The following is a 20,125-nucleotide window of genomic DNA, read 5'->3' on the forward strand; positions in this document are numbered from 1 at the left end:
GTGTACTATATGCAAAAATATATACTATAAGCAACAATAAATAACATAGGCATTCCTCTTGTTTCGTGTTTTTCTTTTTTTGGAAAATGTGTGAGATGATTCTGTGATGATGATGATGATGATCATAAGACATGTCTATTAGAATTCTTTATGGCAGTTACAAAGCTAGAGAAGTGGATGCTTAGCTCAGCTTACGACAAAGAAGGAAAATGGGGAAACTGTTAGCTTAGCTTGTTCAAAATATAAAAATACCTGACTAGCACTGGTGTGTAAAACTGTAGGCTAATGAAAAAAAATAAGTGCTTTGCCTCTCAGTGTATGAATCTTATATATCATGCCCCTGCTTCTGTGTATTGAACTGTCTCAAGGTCATCTTAGGGTCATCTTTAGTCATGTCTGCTGTGGTAGGCTCCTGCCAATCTTGCCCAGAGAGATAAAGGGGCATCATTTATTTCAACTTTACAACACCTAAGGCTAGAAACCGAGTCTTAAGGTTGTGCACTGGCCCTATAGATTTGAGTCTCCTGGTTCTAGCTTTATGTTTAACAAACCTTCACGGCATTTAGAACAAGATAAAATAAAGCTTCATGAATTGTGGAAACGTTCAAATTAAAGATTTGGACATGAATGTATAAAAGTTAAGATGATTTAGACACATCCAGAACTGTTTTCATTTGTCTACCTTCTCGTAGTTGGTAAAACCTCCCATGACAGCTGGGTCCACAATCCCATTCAACAGCATGGAGAGCGGGTTGATGGGAAGGTTGGGATCATTGAGATGCCTCTGTACCATGCTGCTGATCTTCTCATTGGTCTGCTGCATTGTTTCAATAGCATTTTCCAACGGACTGATCTCCTCCTGTGTAGCACAGAAGTTAAAGGTGATATCAGATATTCCCAGTGCTTATTCGCCTGTTTCAGTGCAAATACACATACTGTACACTGCTTTCATCCCTGCGATTACAACAATCAAAGGGAAACATTTTGTGTTACGAATTACAGAAAGGTTATAAGAAGATAGGCTGAGGATCGCTTAACTACACACATAAATCAAACAGAAACAATGAATAATTTTTGATCACCGTGCCCATATACAAACCTGGAACTGTCAAACGAAGATGGATAGTGTGTTCATGTACCAGAACTTCAAATCCCATGCCAAAAAAAAAAAAAAAAGACTAGCAATTTAGAGGAAAAGATGAATGAAGTACTTGGAACTGTTGTCATTCATTTCACTACGGTGTGAAAGCTAATTTCGACACAATCTATTTAACTCCACATAGGGGCAATCTCATCTCTTGGATGGATGAAAAAAATCACTTCATTGTATTAAGAGTTTAGAGAAAACATGCATGGACTGTTAAGTAAATGTCAGAATTAGACCCAAGCCAAAAAAGTAAAGATGTTGTACAAGCGAGACAAATCTCCAATCTGCTCCGGTATGTCTCAGGCCAGCTCGATAAAAAGAATTGTCAGATGGAAGGATTAGGCCTGGTGAATCTCAGCCCAGTCATTAAGCTTTAAATAGAGAGTCTGACCTCAGGGACCTTGCCTCTCCCTGGCTCATCTGGAGGGCAAGCTGCTCCTGACAGTAAATTCTAACTCTGCCTGAAGGAAGAGGTGTCCGCTCCGAATTAGTGTGACAATGGAGAGTAAAACTCTGCTACATGGACTCAGGTGTTTGGGAGGTAAAGGAAGGCTAATCGCACTAAGTAGTGCATTTGTTTTGGGACAAACTAAAAACACATGAAAAAAAAAAAAAAGCCTGTTTGGACTCTTAATTGACACTATAATCTGCCCTTGTGCTCATGACTTATATGGTGCACTTTTTTTCCCCGTACTCGGGGATGAACATTTAAAAAAAATCACTGATAAAGTAATTACATTTTGATAAAGCTTCAGTCAACACTTAGGTCCTCTGCTGTTGTCTGAAGGGTTTTCAATACTGTAATCCAGGTAATTGTACAAAAAGTGAAAGGAGAGCAAAGCCTGAACTGTTCTCCAGTTATATTTGTGCTGTGTAGCAATTTTCAGTAGAAACAGGAGTGCCTGGTGAATCAATGTGGGCCATCTGGCAGAGAGAGAACGTGCCCTGTCGTTAGCCCGGGGAGTGGCACCCCTGCGTCTATACTGCTTAAGTGGACAAATCACATTGATTGTCTTTAAGCAAGCCTGCAGATCCTCATCTGATTAGGAGCCTTGCTTGGCACACAGGCCCTTCATACTCACAGTGGAGACTGACTTGACTTCAAACCAGCGCAGGATGCCAGGAAGTTTGTACGCTGTAGAGTACGTGGTTCTCTCAATCCACATGTTCTGCAGACACAAAGACAGACACAAAATTGGAACACAGTTCAAATCAAGATAATGTGGCTCTTTAAACAGATCAAGCTGCAGCTGTGCCAAGATATCGCAATGAAACAAGACTGCTGTTGCATAGATGAGACTTTAGTGACGCAATGGATTTGGTTGGAAGACGGCTCTACTGCCTCCCCGTCTGGATCGGAGCTCATTTGCTCAAGTGCTCAAGGGCAGTTCCAAAAATGTTGAGACAATGTGTAAAATGTAACATTAGAATAAAAACAAAATTTCCCTATGGGGACTAACACGCACACTTTACTTTAAAAAAAAAAAAGAAAAAAGAAAAAAAAGAATAAAAACAAAATGCAATGATTTCCACATTTCATATATCCTATATTTTATTCACAACAGAACATAGAAATCAAATGTTTATGCTGTCAGTGCTACCAGTCACCCTCCTAGTAGATGGTAAGAAATTTCAGAAAAGTTCAGAAAATTGACCCCTGACCTTGAGAACAAGGTCACTGGAATTTGAAACTTTCTGAGATTTTAAGTAGACTAATCTATGGTATCAATTAAAACATCCTACGTCACCTTATTCTCAAATTATTCTCAAACTCGGGTGTTGAGCCTGCCTGCCCGCACATTCAACCAGGTGACAATGACAACACCCCATTATCCACCTTTTTATGGCTGAAGAAAAAACAAAGAAACTCATTTTGTGTTTGATGGCAGTAAGACATTTTTTTAAAAAGGCACAGGGCCAACTGAGGAGATCAGATACTGGATTTTTGGGAGAAGAATGTTCCGGTCCGATATGGATTCTAGCTGCTCAGCAGTACTGGGTTTCCTCTGTCGTAATTTTCCTTTCATGATGCACCAAATGTCTTCAGCTGGCAAAGGTTCAAGGCTTTTCCACTACAAAGCAACACTATTGCAACAGATGCAGTATTGTCTTACTGAAATATGCAAGCCCGTCCCTGAAAAAGACTTGCAGTTACCTTTCTGCACTGACCGTGGTCTACAAAAGCACCAATGCAAACCACTAATGCAGGCCTTTCAACTGAGAATCGTGCCTGTTTTAAATGCACCTGAGAGCTTGAAAATCAGACATCCAATAGTGATGTTCAGTCTTGTCATTTGTCCCAGAGATTTGTCCACTTTTTCCTCTATCTTTTGATGATATTATGTACTACAGATAATGAGAGATTTCAATTTTTCACAATTTTTACATTGACGGGCATTATTCTGTTTTTCAAAAATGTGTAGATGTGTTTGTTTTTTTGCAGATTGGTGAACCTCTCCCCATCTTTACTTCTGAGAAGCTCCGCCTCTTGGGTTTGGGCTTGTGCGATTTGCAAATCACTGCATTCTGTTATTTATTTACAAACACATCAGCCCAACTTTTTTGTTATTGGAGTTGTAATATGGGATATGATATGAAATTGGATAGCTTCTAAAGCATCAAATATTTATAATCTCAAATAACAGTACACATTGAGAAAAAGAACTTGCATGGCAGGGATCACCTGCAAGTGAGGTCTGCTCCAAATGTAGTTTCCAGCCTCTTTTTAACAACCAACACATCTGAAAAGAAAACTAATACTTCTATTTAAATATTTAGAGACTGCGTTGTCTTTAAAATCTACTTACTACTCACTCAGGAGCATCTGCAAATGACAAGGATTTGTGTTTATTGACATGCATAATAGATGTGACAGACACAATATGTCAGGCAATAGATATCCATAATCGCTCTGTCAGGACAGAGAAAGTCCAATCAGTCTGACAAGGGAAGCAAGTCTAAGATGAGTGAAATTCATCACCCTGTTCTGCTGAAGTGACGCCACAGTAAACACAGAGGAAAGCGTGACTGGCTTTAATTTGTCGTCCTTGTTATTGCTACCTGGTTATTAAGTGCGCACAAAGAATAACTCTCTAGATAAACTAAAAAACGACTTGACAGTAATAGTTGCATTTACTAAACTGGAGATAGATCACTGTCAGCGATTTTATTTTGTTTGGATGCTCTTGTTGGCACCACCTTCTCCTGTGTTCAAAGATGAATAAAATCCTCCGTCTATCCCTCCTCTGCGGTGTAAATTCTTCTGCCTATGTAAATTAGCTCTATGTTCTGCGGTGCTATTGATTTTCTGTGCTGAAAATATCTACGTAAGTATACGTGCATCATAAACTTGAAAGATTTCTCAGTCCTACGCTAGTAAATTTCAAGGTGGTGGCCGTGACACAACAGCAACCTGATGAGAACAGGCAAAAATGAAAATCCATTTTCAGCTCGACTCCACTTGCCACATCTCAGCATAAAACACTGACAAGCTTTTTGATTCGGAGGCTACTAACCTACCTACTCTAATTTAACCTACTTAAGTACATTATCTTGCAAGTGTGCAACTTGCAAATGGAGCTGAGTCATTTGTTCCTGGGAAATTATTTCATAAATTTACTTGTATTTTTTTTCCTGTGTTTCATCTCTGAATGTGTGTAAATGACAAAGAAAAAAGATTTTTCTTTCTTTGTCAGTATAACTGGAATTCTTTAACAGTTACTGGTTGGTACACATTTTTTAAACCTACCATTTCTACCGCTCCTGTAAACGTAGACTCACATGTTCTACTGTAGTCCAGTAACACAGTCTTTATGTTAATTTTATGTCTGAAGTTAACCAAATAAATGGGGAAAAACTAAGTAACAGTAAACAAACAGAAAAAGACGGGAATTACCGCAAACTCATTGTCGGGATCCTTCTCTCCCTTCCTCACCGGCCTGGAATACTGGAATTTATGGACTTCATTTACCGTGTAGAAGCTGGGGAGGGAGAAAAATCAGTACCTGAGTAAATTAAAACTGTTATGGGCAATCCACAGCTTGATTCAAAGGTTGATTGCTTTGCTTCAGGTCAAACACAGGACAAACCGCCTCCCAGGGCAGCTGTGACAGGAATTATTGTGATTTGCATTTGGCTTTTGACTAACTATCCGAGATATGGCCTCATTGTGGGAAATAAATTCATTTTCGGCTCCCACACATAACTGGGAGGCCCTAAAGTTAGCCTGAGATGTCAGACATGCAGATAAGCTGCAGCACACCTGACAGGGGCACATGACTAACAGGGAGGAAATTTGCCAAATCAGGTTAACAGACTTTTCACAGCAGGAAAATGATGGTGTTACATAGTGGCTGTGGATACATGGCTTCCCTTACACAGGCTCATTACTTGCTTTCTTCGGCCCACCTTCATCTGTCTCACTTATTGGCATAAAGAGACATAATCACAGTCTCCTAGGAAAATTAGTACACCATATTGCATTTCCCATTTCCAAAACCACACCATATGGTTCAAAGCGTGCGAACTGGCTTTATTAGCAAATAATTATAAAGAAAATATGAACTGAATCAGTGCCAATCCAGAGCCACAACCCTATAATGATTAAAGAAATGGCGATCAATGTGTGCAGATGGGATGCTTGAACTTTTTCTGTGAAGGACCGATAATCTTTTTGATGAACAGACCACAAAAAAACAAAAAACCCATTTGTGACTACACAGAAAAGCTGGACTCAGGTGCCCCAACATTTGAGCCTTTTATGTTATACCGAGGACCAGATGTTCCCGTCTATGCTTACTCGCAAAGGGCAGCACACTGTTTAATGAACATAAGACCTATTCCCAAGTTAGCTGAAAAAGTTCGGCCTTCACGTAAAAAATGAAGCCTCTGAACTTCTGCTTTAATAAACAGGTTATTAAAGCAGTTTAAAATCAGCCGCGTTACCCCAATTACGCCTTTTACATGTCTTTAGCTGGCGGGCTAGAATTGATGGAGTAGCATAGTCTGGCAAAGCAAGGTCAGATTGGGGTATGCTTTGCCTGCTGCTGTGACCCTGTGGCTCAAACAGCTCAGTCTCATTGCTATGCACCACTGATCTTTTCACTGAATGAGGGAATAAATGAGAGAAAATGGAGAGAGGGGGACAGAGAGAACAGCACTGCGAGTTGAAGAAGTTATAGAGTTAGCTGAAAACGCATCATGGAAAGTTTATATGGAGCAATCCTCTGTCAGTCTCTAAACACGGCTGTCTAATCTAGGCCATTTAACAAAGTTACATATTCTGATCAGATACACTTAGCGAGCAAGACAACAGCGTGCTGAAAAGATCAATGCAGGGGAATATGACCAGTGCCTTGACTGGGCTTCTGATAAGATCACTGCGCAGGTATATTTGCCTAAAGGCTTTCCCATGTAAATGTCTTCTTTTAATTATGCCCATTGATGCGTTGGATGGCATACCTAAGTGAATTTGCACAGCTGAGCGATGCAGCACATGGCTGGCGTACAGAATGTGTACAAAGGGGAGCATGAGGGCCCAATGTTTGCTGTGGCCCTGACGCGCCACACAATGGTATTAATGATGTCAGAGGAACAATGTTGTACTTGGCACAGTTGATAACAGCAGATGGCTGCTGAAAGGTAATAACCACTAGAACGACAAGAAGGTCAAGCGCTGTTTGTTCTACAGAGACCCACATTTAAATCAAGATTTAATCGCCTTTCTCCATAGCATAAGTCAGAACGCCACACGAAAATGCGAATGCACTTGGACTCGTGTGTCACCACAAGCTCGCTGACCCGTTTGAATGACTGGGGGCAAGTAAACTTGGCTTTGCCAGATTGAAATTAATCTTATGTGACTCTGAGTTATCCACTGTAACTGTGAAGAAGTGAAGAGCAGGGACTTTGTTATTACCTGAGTATTTGCTCAGAGACAGACTTGTTTTGAAACTTGGCAGGCAGGTCGAGAATGGGCTTCACGGTAAAACACTGGATGTCTTAAGCAGAAACATCAAGGAATAAATGAAACTGTTGTACACACATCACTAAAGAGAAGTTACTCAGAAGCTGGTGGCGATTCAACCTTATAGTTAATACTGCAGTAATTTACATTTTGCAGTCTAGCTCTGTTCTAGGACTTCGGGAAGAAACGCCCTCACAGAACACAGCACACATCAATGGCAATCGCTATGCTGTATATCAAGTCAGAAATGATACGAAATGGAGAAGCTGGGGTGGAGGTGGATTTACAAAGCATCTTATAACTGTATGCAGGCTAATGCAGTTTAAACAACATGCCCCGAGCTTTCATCTGGCACTGAGGTCAGCTAATCTGTCGCAACTGCTGACTGTGCTTGACAATTTGTTGTAATGTATTGCTACTGGAAAAAAAAGATGACATAGTAATGACAGTAATATTATTAACCTTCTGGACTGACCTATACAGCCATCTGAAAAAGATAGTTTTCAGAGCAGTTTTCGCTGCAGCCCTGTGAAAAGCCAAGTACACCCAAAGCACTTTTAAAAGCAATAACATTTTTTTTCATAAAAATTTTTTTTTTCTGGACTTGAAGTGTTTTCTTCAAGTATTGACTTCATCAGCCTCTCAGACCGTTGTGGAATTTTGTCCCACTCTTCTTTACAACATTACTTAGGCTTATTGAGGTTTGTGGGGATTGCATTGTGCACAGCTCTCTTAAGATCCTGCCTCAACATTTCAATCTATTTAAGCCTGGACTTCGGTTGGGCCACTGCAACAACACAATTCTTTTCTTTTTCATAGATTTGCTGCTGTGCTTGGGATATGACCTAATTTTGGCCAGTCATTTGCTGTTGGACAGGTGGCCTGATATTTGACTCTTGAACCCTTTGACGAGTTCAACTAAGAGACTGCAAGGTGTTTGGTTGTTCCCAAATGTGGTGCTGTGCATTATAGGTGAACACCTCTAATCTGGTCTTGTCCAAAGGACATTGTTCCACAAGTTTTGTGCAAATGCAACTTTGCAAACCTAAGCCATGCTGCATGAAAGGCTAGAGGTTTTCCTCTGGCAACAATTCCAAACAAGACACATTTGTTCAGTCTTTTTCTAATTATACTTTCATGAACTTTAACATTTAACATCCTAACTGAGGCTTGTAGTGTCTGAGATGTAGTTCTTGGGATTTTTCAATCTTTTTTTGTGCACTGCAGAGTCTGATCTTGGGGTGAATTTGCGGAGACATCCAGTCTTTGGAAAATTGTAGCATTGTGCTAAAATAGACCTGAATGCTCCAGACCAGGAAACTGCACAAACTTTGCTTTTACAAAGGTGATCACGCGCACCACATATGTTTGATTAACAGCACCTGCCCAGCTATTTAATTTACTCACATTCATACACTGGTGAAGGCAAGCTACAGTTGCACTGCATGAAATAATGTGAAAATGTTACTTTTCACATGACTGTAATTGCATCATGATTCAGTCCAATTTGTCATTCACGTTAAATGGGGTGATGTCATGAACTGCCAGAATGTCCGTGGTTCACTTTGCTTAAAAGCTAAGAAACCTCTTCCTGTGCAAGTATGTAGCCATTCTGTGGAAAATAAAAATTATATACTCTTATTCTGTGCACTGATATAATTTAATATGGTGGCTGCACCAAAAAAAAAAGAAAAACAACCTTTTGAAAATTACGCCTTAAAGTTAAAAAAAAAATAAAAGTAAAATAAAGATTTGCTTAGTAAATGTGCTAAGGATACACTGTCCAGAGGAAGACTTTGTGTCTTCGCTGGGTGGTGTCGTTGTCTTCATCTTCTCTGCATTGGGAAACTGTGTCAGGAGACGTGCCTCGAAGTCTTCTCGCCGCTCATACTCCTTCCCGCGGTAAATGAACATTTTGTTCTGAAGGACACAGAAGAAGACACTAAGATCGTAAAAAACATCTTCATGAATGCATAATTCGAATTTACATTTGCAATATATATGCATGAGGTACACTACTTTATGAATATGAATATATATTTAAAGTACACACACTAATAGTACACAAAGAGCATGCAAGACCATGACGAAATGAGAAAAGCACTTTGATTTGCAAATCTACTTTGCCTGGTACTGTCGCTGGGTTCAAATGCATCATCATAATCTCCATTTTAAACATTTGGAAATGCACGTGACAGAAAGTTCTCGGAACCGATTCAGTGATTCGGTTAAGTGAATCCTAGCCAAGATCAGAGTTGGCTTGCTTGAGGAGTATTTCTGTTTAACCCAACTGACATACAAATGCATTTTGCTGTGGGCTCTTTCTAACAATAACCTCTAATGTGGTTGAAACATTGTAATGTTTTTGAAGGCAGACACAGAGAATTTTCCCGTCAGATATTAGTGCAGTAACATGACATGTCATCTTTGCATTACAGAAGTTAAGTGTCTTCTGGAAACCATGACGTGGTGCACTGGATATGAGGCTGAATATGACTTAGTTTATAAGCATAATAAGGAAATTAGACGACAGACAGTTTACAAGTAAGGGTTACACATAGGAATATAAGTCTAGTAATTTCTCTCCCATAAGCCATGGCACAAGAGCTACATGTGTGCTATCTGTTCTCATGCACAGATGGCAGAGCACATTTCTGTTTCAGACTTGCGTGAGAGTCTTAATTATCACGTTAGTTTCTTCCTCATCCTCTCAGTTTCACTGTGCATGTGCAACCCCTCTGAGCAGAATGCTGCAGAAAGCAAAGATTTAAAACTTGACACTGCCCTTACTTGGGCTTCAAGAACAATAAAAATTAGCGAACCTCGTGAATGACTATCCATAAAAGCCAAAGAATACACACAGTGATACATAGGCACTTTTCATTTATTAGTGAGATGAATTGCAGGGATGATAAACACCTCGGGCACAAAAACTTTACAAAGACAATCCAAGTTGTTTTGTTTTTTTTACTTTAATTTGTCACGAGTCTGCATTTCTCTAAGACAGATTAAAATCTGGACGAAGACAGCTAGTCTTTCTCCAGCACTGCATATTGTTTTCTTATTCATAAGAAGACAGCAGATTCGCATTATGCTCGTTGAGCATTCAGGTCGTGTGAACAGTTATCTCAATGTCATAATTCTCCTTTTCATTACCCTCAAACCCACACTGGCTAGTTCTGGAAAAGAAAACCACTTTCAGTGAGATAATGAGTCATACTAAAATGGTCTTTTCTTTCTGGCTAGTGGGTAAAAAGCAATTTCCAACGGTCAAGTGACAAAACAGCAACAGGTCACATAACTTAATGCCATGGACTTTAAATAAAATTCATGTTGTCAGGATTTGAGGTCTTAAGGTCTTTGTGTCATACCCCTCTTTACAAAGAAAAGCCAACGGAAATGGATGGATAGTTCCTTTGAATCTACTACATAGATTGGCATATAAACTGATGAAAAGGTCATCTTGTTTTAATCCAAAACAAAAATAAATTATAAGAGAAGAGTCCACGGAATGCTCCTAGAAATGCATGAGCCATGAACGTGCCTTCAGCTGCTTGAATGTGCTCAGAAGTCTGTCTGAGGAACATTTTGACTGATAGAACATGACAGCTCATATCAGAGTGTCTCCGAATGTGGAGTCTTAGGATACATATTTCAAACCAACTCTCACACCCTCAACCACTCTATAAGCTGAGCTGTCACAGGAAACTTAATACGGGGATTAAGTAAAGTTTAGGACTGATGGGAAGAGAAAGGAGAAAGGAATAAATAAGTGAGGGAAACAATGGTTAGAGGAAATACTAAGCATTTGAAAGCTGAAACTGCTCCGTAAGGTTTTTTTAATATAGAAAATAAATATAACAAAAAAAATGAAATGATACAAAGCTTTTTGGAAAAGTAATTTTCAAGGTTAAAAAGACAACTTTGGTTAAATATTCTGGTCTTGATCTTTTTGTACAATAATATAACCATTTATACAATATAGACCTATTGATGAAAACAATCTAAAACCACTCTGATATTCTTTTGTAGCACACAGCAACTGGAGTCAATGACCTAATCGAGTCTGATGTTTTAAAATGTTATCGGTAACCTTTTACCACTAGCACCTTAGTTACTAACTATATTAACAACTAATAAATCATAAGCAGTTGAATTATGTACTCTTGCATAAAATCAATTAGTATGTGGGAGGGAGGTTACGAAATGTCTTCATCGAGGAATTTTTTTTTTTCCCCCTGAGGACACTGCAGTGCTGCAACAAAAAGCAATACAAGGCGTGACTGATAATTTGGGGTCCTCCTTATCATATTGTCCAACATTAACACCAGTATGAATTATCACATGACAAAGTGTCATATCATCATTCATATAGCAACACCATATGTTTGTGTTCCTTGTCCAGAACTCCAATGAGACAAGCCCAGGCATGTCTGAGAGTGAAAGCAGTCTCAGCTGCTGATGACAATTTAATACCCAACAAAGCAGCTCCTTCAACAACATCCAACTCTGCCAAATATATCCAAAAAAGTGTTGCTTGGAAACAACAAACTTGTTTTACCGCTTTGCTTTTACCGCAACCAGGCTATTAAGTGGGGAAGAAGGAATACAAACAGCTGGTGGTGTATGACCCAAGAGTAAACAAGTCTTGCTAGCTGCGCTCCATTTGAGAGTTTTGTACTCTACGTGAACACTCAAAGCGCTTTACACAACATGTCTTATTCACCTATTCACACCTATTCGTACAATCACATTTTTCTATGCTTAAGTGCTTTCTGGCTAACAATCACACTCCGATGGATCCAATGGAGAGTAACTCATGGTTAGTATCTTGCCCAGGGTTCCCAAAGGAAACAGTTAAAAAAGTTGACCCAAAATACAACATTCTGGGTACAAAATACTTTGTGGTTACATTTGGCTTATGTTGTGTCACTCCATATATTATGTCCCTACTTTTGCACTATAATGCTTCTGCTGCTGGCACCTTATGGTATTAGATTCACAATTCAAATTAGGCAGTCTGTCATCAGTGACAGTAGCTCATTGGGAAAGACGGATGGAAAATTGCATTTCTTTTGTGTGCACTAATAAATGCTCTCGCCTGCAAGGTGCACTCATCTATTTTTGATCAGTATTCTTTTCTATATTGACATAAAAATCATTATTGCTCATTTCCTCAACATATTGGGATATAATTTTGAAGCTATCTTGCCAAACAATAGAGAAAGCCTTCTTCTATAACTGTATTTATCCATTAGTAAACCTCATCAAATTTCCAATATACCTACACAGAAATCCTTTAATATAATTATTAAGTATTTCAGGATGGGCCCTTATAAGAGAACAATGTCAACGCCATAACAACATTTAAAATGTCATAAATCTTTGGCTTTTTGATGTTTAACAAGTAAAAAAAAATTAACGACAGTGGACTAGTAACCATGACCAGCTTGTAAACTCTTTTGCATCTAATGTAGTACAAAGAATGCTCCAGCTTTTTTTTTTTTTTTTTAAAAAGATGGAAGAATACAAATGTAAATTAAGTGTTGGTTTTTATACCATCTCTGGTTATTTCAGGTAAGGGCAAACATGAAAAAAGAATAAAACAGAGAAAGAAATAAGAGCTCCAAGCTATCCTCAAAGGTTCTTTAAAGAGCCTGTTAGATTAGGCCAGTGCAGCTTGCCCTGTCTATAATGGAGTTTCTGCCCTACCAGATGAAAGGGGTTAGACGGGGGGGCTGCGGAGATCGGAAAGTAGCCAAAGCCCTTGAGAAATGGCTGTTCTTCATAATAGAATGAAAAGAGTATGATCGGGGATCACAGTTCTTAAAACTAGAGTTTTATATCATCTTATTCCACGAGGACTTTTAGGCCATTTAGTGGCTGATTGTACAATAAAATGTCCTTCAGTAAGATGCCAGATGACAGTCTGAAAAACAGCCATAACAGGTCATACATTAAAAGCAAATTTAATCAGCACTGTTACTTTTCTTCTTGCAAAAAAAAAAAAAATCTCAGGCCTAACATTAAGCTTACTGTGACACAGCAACACAGAAAAAATGATCTAATATAGATTACATTTAAAATGAAGAAGAAGAAAAAAAAGACAAAACACATCATTGAGCAAGTGAAATGAAATAGAGGGCAGATATGCACCCAGCAGCACCTCAGACACTGTGCTGAGATATCAAACACCAATTAAACACGTATTTAATCTCTGATATGCCGTGATCAGATTGGCACAAGGCCAGCCGGGACATTTACAGAGGAAAAAGAGATCAATTCAGGTTAAGCAGCCTGCTTTACTTGGTAGATGTTATAAATAGGCGGCGGATTTTCCATCAGCTCAGAAAAATCAGTGTTCGTTCTGGTGGTCATTTTAGAAATCAGTGTCTCTCATTGTGGTGCCACCACTTTAAAGAACATTTGCAGCTCCATCTGCTTAAACAAGCTTAGAGCTGAACGTAAGGGGAATGTAACCTGTGATTCAGCAACTGAAAGCAATTTACAATGGGACCAGACAGCCTTTTTCACTCTGTGCTGGGTACATGGTTTTGTTGTGCAGGTGGTGATGGGACACCTTGAGCGGAACTTCACCGGAACACCATCTTCCCGACACTGTGATGCTCGTGCTGTTGGAAAAATGGTGTCCAGCTGTAGTTTGGCAAATGGACTTAAGTGCTTTGCTTGCCGTCTGATCAGTCTTTTACTACAGACAAGATTTTTTTTTGGCTGTTCTTCAAAGCTCTGCAGTTTTTACAACTACTCCTGGCAACTGCAAATGCAGGCAAAGATTTTGAGTGGACCGGCTCACAGTGACTTACACAGGTCTCTTAACACTGAGGAAAAGTGATACATGGTGAATGAAAGCGAGGCACACATGCTAGAAGTGGGGGATAGAAACTGATGTATTCATTCATTCTTGCTTTTGTATCTTTCTTAGCTGTCTGCCTTTTTCCAAGAGAAACGTTCCATTTTCCCACACTGAAGGGGATCCACTCAGCGCATAATTCTGATCTACTCCGCAACCCACACATGGAGCAGCTGCCTATGATTCAGAGTTTGTCTCAGTGAGTGAGTAAGTTAAAGCCAGACTAGGTGGGGCTTTGAACAAGTGAGCCTCGCCACAACAAAACAATATTCATGGGAGAGATATGTGTGAAGCACGTATGTATTGAATGCTGAGGCTGAGAACCAAGCAGGCACCGGTAAATCTATTAAATCTATTGATCATCTTTTTTTGACAAGTGGCTCACCCACATTGTGCTTATCCGCCTTGAGTATGTCAGTGTATATACTCACACGTAGGAAGGAGGGGAACCCGGTGCCATAATAGCCTACAGCAAAGTAGTCTGGTTTAGGCCGGATGACCTTCACTATATTCTCATAGAACTGCGCCTGTTTCCGCTGTTGAGAGAATCAAAGATAAATTTTAGACGCAGGGACAGCACGCACATGCATTTTCCTTGCATATTTTACAGATGCAGTTGTGTTTTATCTCAAACTAGTGGTAAATTTCTCCCTTATCCTTTTTTAGTCTCAAGAGATTACAAATTAGACATACTACAGTAATATTTACATCACCTGTATGTATCTGTGATATATGAGTAACTATAGTCATTATACACAGTGTGCACAGTTATTAGACAATCAGTCCAAAAGAATTCAAAATCTCAAACTTGAATATTTAACTTTCTTTGCTATAAAAATTGGTAACACAAAAGGAAAATAAAAGGTTTGGCCTTTCCAAAATATTAACCCTTCCTTTTTTAAACATCAGAATAATTTTATAATCTTCCACCTAAAATTGCAAAATAACTCCAAAGGGTTTGTATGATACTTGTGCAATAAAGGGTTAACCCAAGTTTTTAGTGCCCCTTCTTGTCTGTAGCTGTCATGTCTTTGTACTTCCAGACACGGGCTGCAGGTCTTGAATATCAACATTCCTGATGCTCCAGATTTAAATGGGTTTTTTTTAAAAAGCACTCTGTAGGGCATTTTGATCTTTTTGTCACTTTCCCTAAAATTGATTAAATCCATTAAACATGCATATGCATAAGGTCAGTATAATCTCCTAATAATGTTGCAGTTTGCAACTTGAAAGTAAAGCTAACTAACAACATAACATTACTTACCAAGGATGCACTGAGTTGTTCAAAATCAAACATTTCATTCTCGTACTGCTCAGCCAGCTCCTTTCCCAAAATGATTGCCTCCTCCCACATCTAAATGATACATAAATAGTGAGAAAAATAAGATAAAATAAATAAAAATCAAGCATTCATTCGGTACCGGCTACTCTTTCCCAGACAAAGGTATTACGGTCCTTCTAAAATAAATTAATCCCTTCAACTTGTCACTTTTCCCCCCTTTCTCTGAAATGAAAATCCAGAACCTGTCCTTAGAAGCAGAAAATGTGTCATCATGCATGTTTCCTTGACTCAGTACAGTGAACTGTGTCACAGGTACATGTGAACCAATCAAACATGTTGAAAAGCTTCTAAGTGGGTTCCTGACAGACTAGATTGGACTGAACTGATATAGGGCAGCCTGGAGGTGGACCAAGTCCAGACTGCTATTCACATTAGCCTCCCATCAGTGAGAGCGGTGGTGGCAACACCATCTGGGACTGCTTTCTAGATGACACATCTGACACCCATGGTACTGTCCTCAGTTTAAACTCCACTCTCTCTGGAGTGCTGATGTATTCTTACAGCCACTGTAACACTTACTGATCACTCTGGTGGGTTTGTATGCGCATGTTTGTCCACAGCTCTTTCAAACTGTTGTCTCCCTAGCCACATCTTGCTGAGTGACAGCTGGCTGCAGAACCAAAAGTGGCGACTGCACCCCAACACTCATGACACATGCAAAGCTTTGGGACATCATCTTTGAGAAGCTGTGGCTTCAGTCCTACGGATTCAGTTCCAGGCTTAGCTTGCAGGTTGAAAAACACTTTTCTCCTTTGGAACAAATAACAGGCAATACACCAAAATAACACAGCAGCTCTGGTCCTATGAAGCTGGAAGATTTTTCTGGCTAAGGCAGACGAGATGGCATTCAAGTCCCTGACATGCTATGAGGGAAAAGGAGAAAAGGGAACAGTGAAGAGAAATATAAAAGAAAAGAGGTTTTAAATGGAACGTGTAAGAGCTACATTGTGTGCTCGGATACATGCCTTCATCCATAAGAGCAGAAACTAAAAACAGGGGATTATCACTGTATCAGTGCCTGTTCTGCAGAAACAGCACATTAAACTTCCATTCAGTCTTAAAAACCTGCCTTTTCAAGCCAGGAAGGCTATTTAGCTGAGACGACAACATCTAAAAATAGCATCTCAGGAGTCGAGGAAAAATCATTATGTCCACTTATGCTTATGAGTGTGAGTAACTGTGTATGGATGCCTTACCTTGCCCTTGTCGAAGTAATTAATAATCTCCTGGTAGAGATGGTCCTTAAGCTGTCCTTGAGTGGTGGCCTGGTAGCCGTCTCTCTGTGTCAGGTGGGCTGCACATGCCTCATCTGACCACTACAGAAAACACGTTAGCACTGGGGTCAACACTGTACAATACGATACAGAGTAAAAAGGAAAAGTGACAAGAAATCAATTGCTGACTTATATCCAGTGTAAATGGGTTAGAGTGATGTGTGGTTCTTTTTATAAGCTGCTCTGTACTTTGACAATGCAAGATGGAAACAACTCTGCAAGAAACCCATATCAGTATATACTGAATGAATCATTGATGGCATCAGTGCAAAGTGTAGCATTCCTGTGGCTAATGCTTAGTGTTAAAGGGGAACTATAAGCACATTCGGAGATCCATATTTACTGAGTCACACAAAGCAACTGAAGCAGAGTTGCATGACTCGCAGTTCAGAATAACCCTCTCTATCTTATACTGGGCCTCGGTGCTGCCCCTTAGCTGCAGCCGTTTTAGTGCTTTTCCTTCTGCATTGAAGCCAAATGTCTTCTGAGTAGTTGTACCTCACCAACAGAACTTTTGAACATGATGTGGGAGGGGGAGCTGTGCTCACAGCCGGTGCCTGGCAGAACCATGTTAGAGATGTTCAGCACAACAGCGTGTGTCTGAAACAGAGTTCTTAGAAGCCTGAGCTTTTGCCTCATAGGTTCAACTTGAACATATGCTGACCTCAATATCTAAAACCTAGATAAGAAAAAGCATATCAACCCCCCCCCCATAAAAAGCATTTAGAATGAGAATCTACAGATTAGTGCACCAGGAGTTTCCAAGGGTAGAGAGAAGCTGGGCTTTTACTACCAGTGTAAACACTAGATACAACTGAGTCACACACTTACTTAATCTTGTTTAGTAGAAAAGCTTTTTCATTTTTAAACAATGAAAGAATCTTTTGTTCTTATTGTTGACACACTATAGAGACTAATAAGGTTTCTGACGGCCTATAGCATCTTGGCAGAAAGACAGACAATCTGATTGGCCTCTGTGTACAGCAAGCGTAATCCTATGATTCTGTCAGGGCTGATTCATTACTGGCCAATTTTAATTGGTTTCTATGGTGTTGTGAGTAACCTGAAGAGTTAAGATCTCTGACCAGGTTTTTTTTTCTTCCGTTATTGTGATAGCCACATTTGAATAGCAAAGCTTCAATATTTGCATAGCCTTCACGGACAATGGGTGAAAAATAAATTGCACCACGTTGCTGTGGTATAAGGAAGGATTCTGGGAAGACTTGGCTTACGTTATTGATCCTTTAGTGCTGGACTGCATTTATATGTTAAAAAGGATCTCTGGTAATTCATGGACGAGCAGTGACCCCGTATCGACAAAACCCAAGTGCTGATACATCTCTGACTATGAAGAAAATGTTGTGAATTCATCAATGTTATTACACTGCTGCAGGTACTCTACTGGGACACTAATTATAGCCAGTCTTACTCTATAAATGCTGGAGGATACAGAATTATATATAAATCATTCCTTCTCTGGAATTTTGTAGTTCTCCCTCTGCGTGTTAAGGTTCCATCCAGGTACTCCAGCTTCCTCGTGAAGTCCAAAACTGTGCATGGTAGGATAATTGCTGAATCGATGTGTGCGAATGGTTGTGTTAGCCCTGCGATGGACTGTTGACCTGTCTAGGGTGTACCTTGCCTCTCACTCTATGACAAATTGAATAGACTTCCCTCTTCCAGACAATTACAAATGGGATAAGGGGTTAAGAAAATGGATGGATGGATGGCATTCCCTCTCATTCATTCTTGTCTACACAGGCCTCGACGTGAATAAAGATCAGTCACTTGTAGATGAGCAGAATCATAACAATAATAATAATAAAACATAGAACTCATGCTACAGATGCTACTGTGACTCCCGAGTGAGGAAAATGTGATTTAGTCACAGCCTCCTCTTCCCTGACGAGACCTGCACAAAGACTGAAGCAGCCAGCTATTTATGCAAAAACAGATGAGATGTTGGATGCATCCATTTTGGATAAAAGGCAGAGAGGAACAACTTCAAATTTAGGGTGTACCAAACCCCAGCTGGGAATAGACGCTGCAGTTCTTTGTATGAGGAGTTTTGCAAGTGGATGCGGTGTATTTTTGGCAGGAGATAGAAACTTTCAAGGCTATGAGCATGACTACTAACAAAAAGGTACTAACATAAAAGAAATGCTTCTTGATAATCTATAAATATTTATGTGCTCAATTCAAGTTGTGTCAGAAAGATGCCCTTTTTGCACCTTTAAGTAGGGATGCCTTGCACTGATGCTTGAGGTGATGATGATCGCCAAAGTACACATTTATCTTCAAGTATCCAGGGTGGTTGAAGCTACCTTTGTCTCTGTTTTAGAACATGAGCAGGTTTTTCTTTTCAATTAAAGATCAGATACTAGCTGTGACTTGCACTGGCTGTGCAAATAAAAGGCTGCTGTGCAAATTTGCCTCCTTAAAAGGTGTCGCATGTGCCACATTGGAATTAAAGGGATACAGCCCAATCAAGTCATTTGCTTGACACGTTAACCCTACGTTTAACATCTGCCTGACAGCAGCTTAAGAGTGGTTCAGTGTTTCTGTGTGCAGCTTCAGATATTTTAGAGAATGCACGTTAACATTTATTTTTTGTTGGCCTTGTGCATGGGTACCTTAAGCAGTTTTGCGTGCAGAAGCAGAGTATAAGCAGCCTCAGTGTAGTTGTCGCACTCTTTATGGAGGTCACACAGCTTGTAAAGGTACCTGGCAGTGAAAAAAGCAATGATTTATGGGTCATGACAGGGGGGGGGGTTTCACACTTTAACAGATAGAGGGTTAACTCTGCCAGACGGATGTGTCTTAACAGGCTCTTCTAGTTCAAATACCGCTTGAAAAATAGATGGAAAACTGACAGGTAAGATTGCAGACTGGGAAACATATTTTATCAAAATCAAATATTTTATTCTGGGTCTCTGGAGACCTACTTTATTTAATCTTTGGGAGGCAAAAATGTAGCTCAACTAAGACTCCTTATTACATCTATGTTGTAGTGTTTAAAATGCCTCACAGGGACAAAAACGCTTCAAATATAACAAATGGTTAACACGCAGAAGCTTACCTGATGTACATTTCCTCTCTGTCTATTTCCTTGTAAAAGTTCTACATTGTGGAGAAAGACAAAGCATTAAAACGGGCTTAAAAGACATAGCAGATTTCCACTGAGAACTATGGTTGCATTCTGTTTAACTATCTAAAAAGAAGTTACTGGTGGATTATTTTAAAAATTAAAAAAACAAAACAACCCCCCCCCCCAAAAAAAAAAAAACCCCAACAGTATCAGGGCTTGTAGCGGGCACACATCCAAGCACCTAGTACACTGACTGGCACTGTCGTATTCACTGTCACATTCTCAGTGAAACCAAAGTTATTTAAAGTGCAGACTCGCTCAGATAAAATATGAAATATAGGCCATATGTCTGTAGTCTTTTCAATATGCCTAGTCATGTGAGCTAAAAGTGACATTTTGGTGCTTCCAGATGAAATGTCACTTTAAAGAACAGGGTGG

General features: G+C 39.6%; 1 protein-coding gene across 2 annotated transcripts in view; it reads right to left on the reverse strand.

The window, feature by feature from the left end:
• Positions 1 to 20,125, reverse strand: part of dock1 (dedicator of cytokinesis 1) — a 196,844-nt gene that overhangs the window by 15,301 nt on the left and 161,418 nt on the right. For both annotated transcript variants that reach the window (XM_026178424.2, XM_026178422.2), the window contains exons 36-45: positions 19,679 to 19,719; positions 19,233 to 19,323; positions 16,522 to 16,641; positions 15,248 to 15,337; positions 14,415 to 14,519; positions 8,891 to 9,032; positions 7,065 to 7,146; positions 5,043 to 5,127; positions 2,230 to 2,316; positions 683 to 859 (exon numbers count right to left, since the gene is read on the reverse strand). In XM_026178424.2, coding sequence (XP_026034209.2) covers positions 683 to 859; positions 2,230 to 2,316; positions 5,043 to 5,127; positions 7,065 to 7,146; positions 8,891 to 9,032; positions 14,415 to 14,519; positions 15,248 to 15,337; positions 16,522 to 16,641; positions 19,233 to 19,323; positions 19,679 to 19,719 — 1,020 coding nt within the window. The remainder of the gene's footprint in view (positions 1 to 682; positions 860 to 2,229; positions 2,317 to 5,042; positions 5,128 to 7,064; positions 7,147 to 8,890; positions 9,033 to 14,414; positions 14,520 to 15,247; positions 15,338 to 16,521; positions 16,642 to 19,232; positions 19,324 to 19,678; positions 19,720 to 20,125) is intronic.

This window comes from Astatotilapia calliptera, chromosome 8 (assembly GCF_964374335.1).
Source record: "Astatotilapia calliptera chromosome 8, fAstCal68.1, whole genome shotgun sequence".
NCBI classification, from domain to species: Eukaryota; Metazoa; Chordata; class Actinopteri; order Cichliformes; family Cichlidae; genus Astatotilapia; species Astatotilapia calliptera.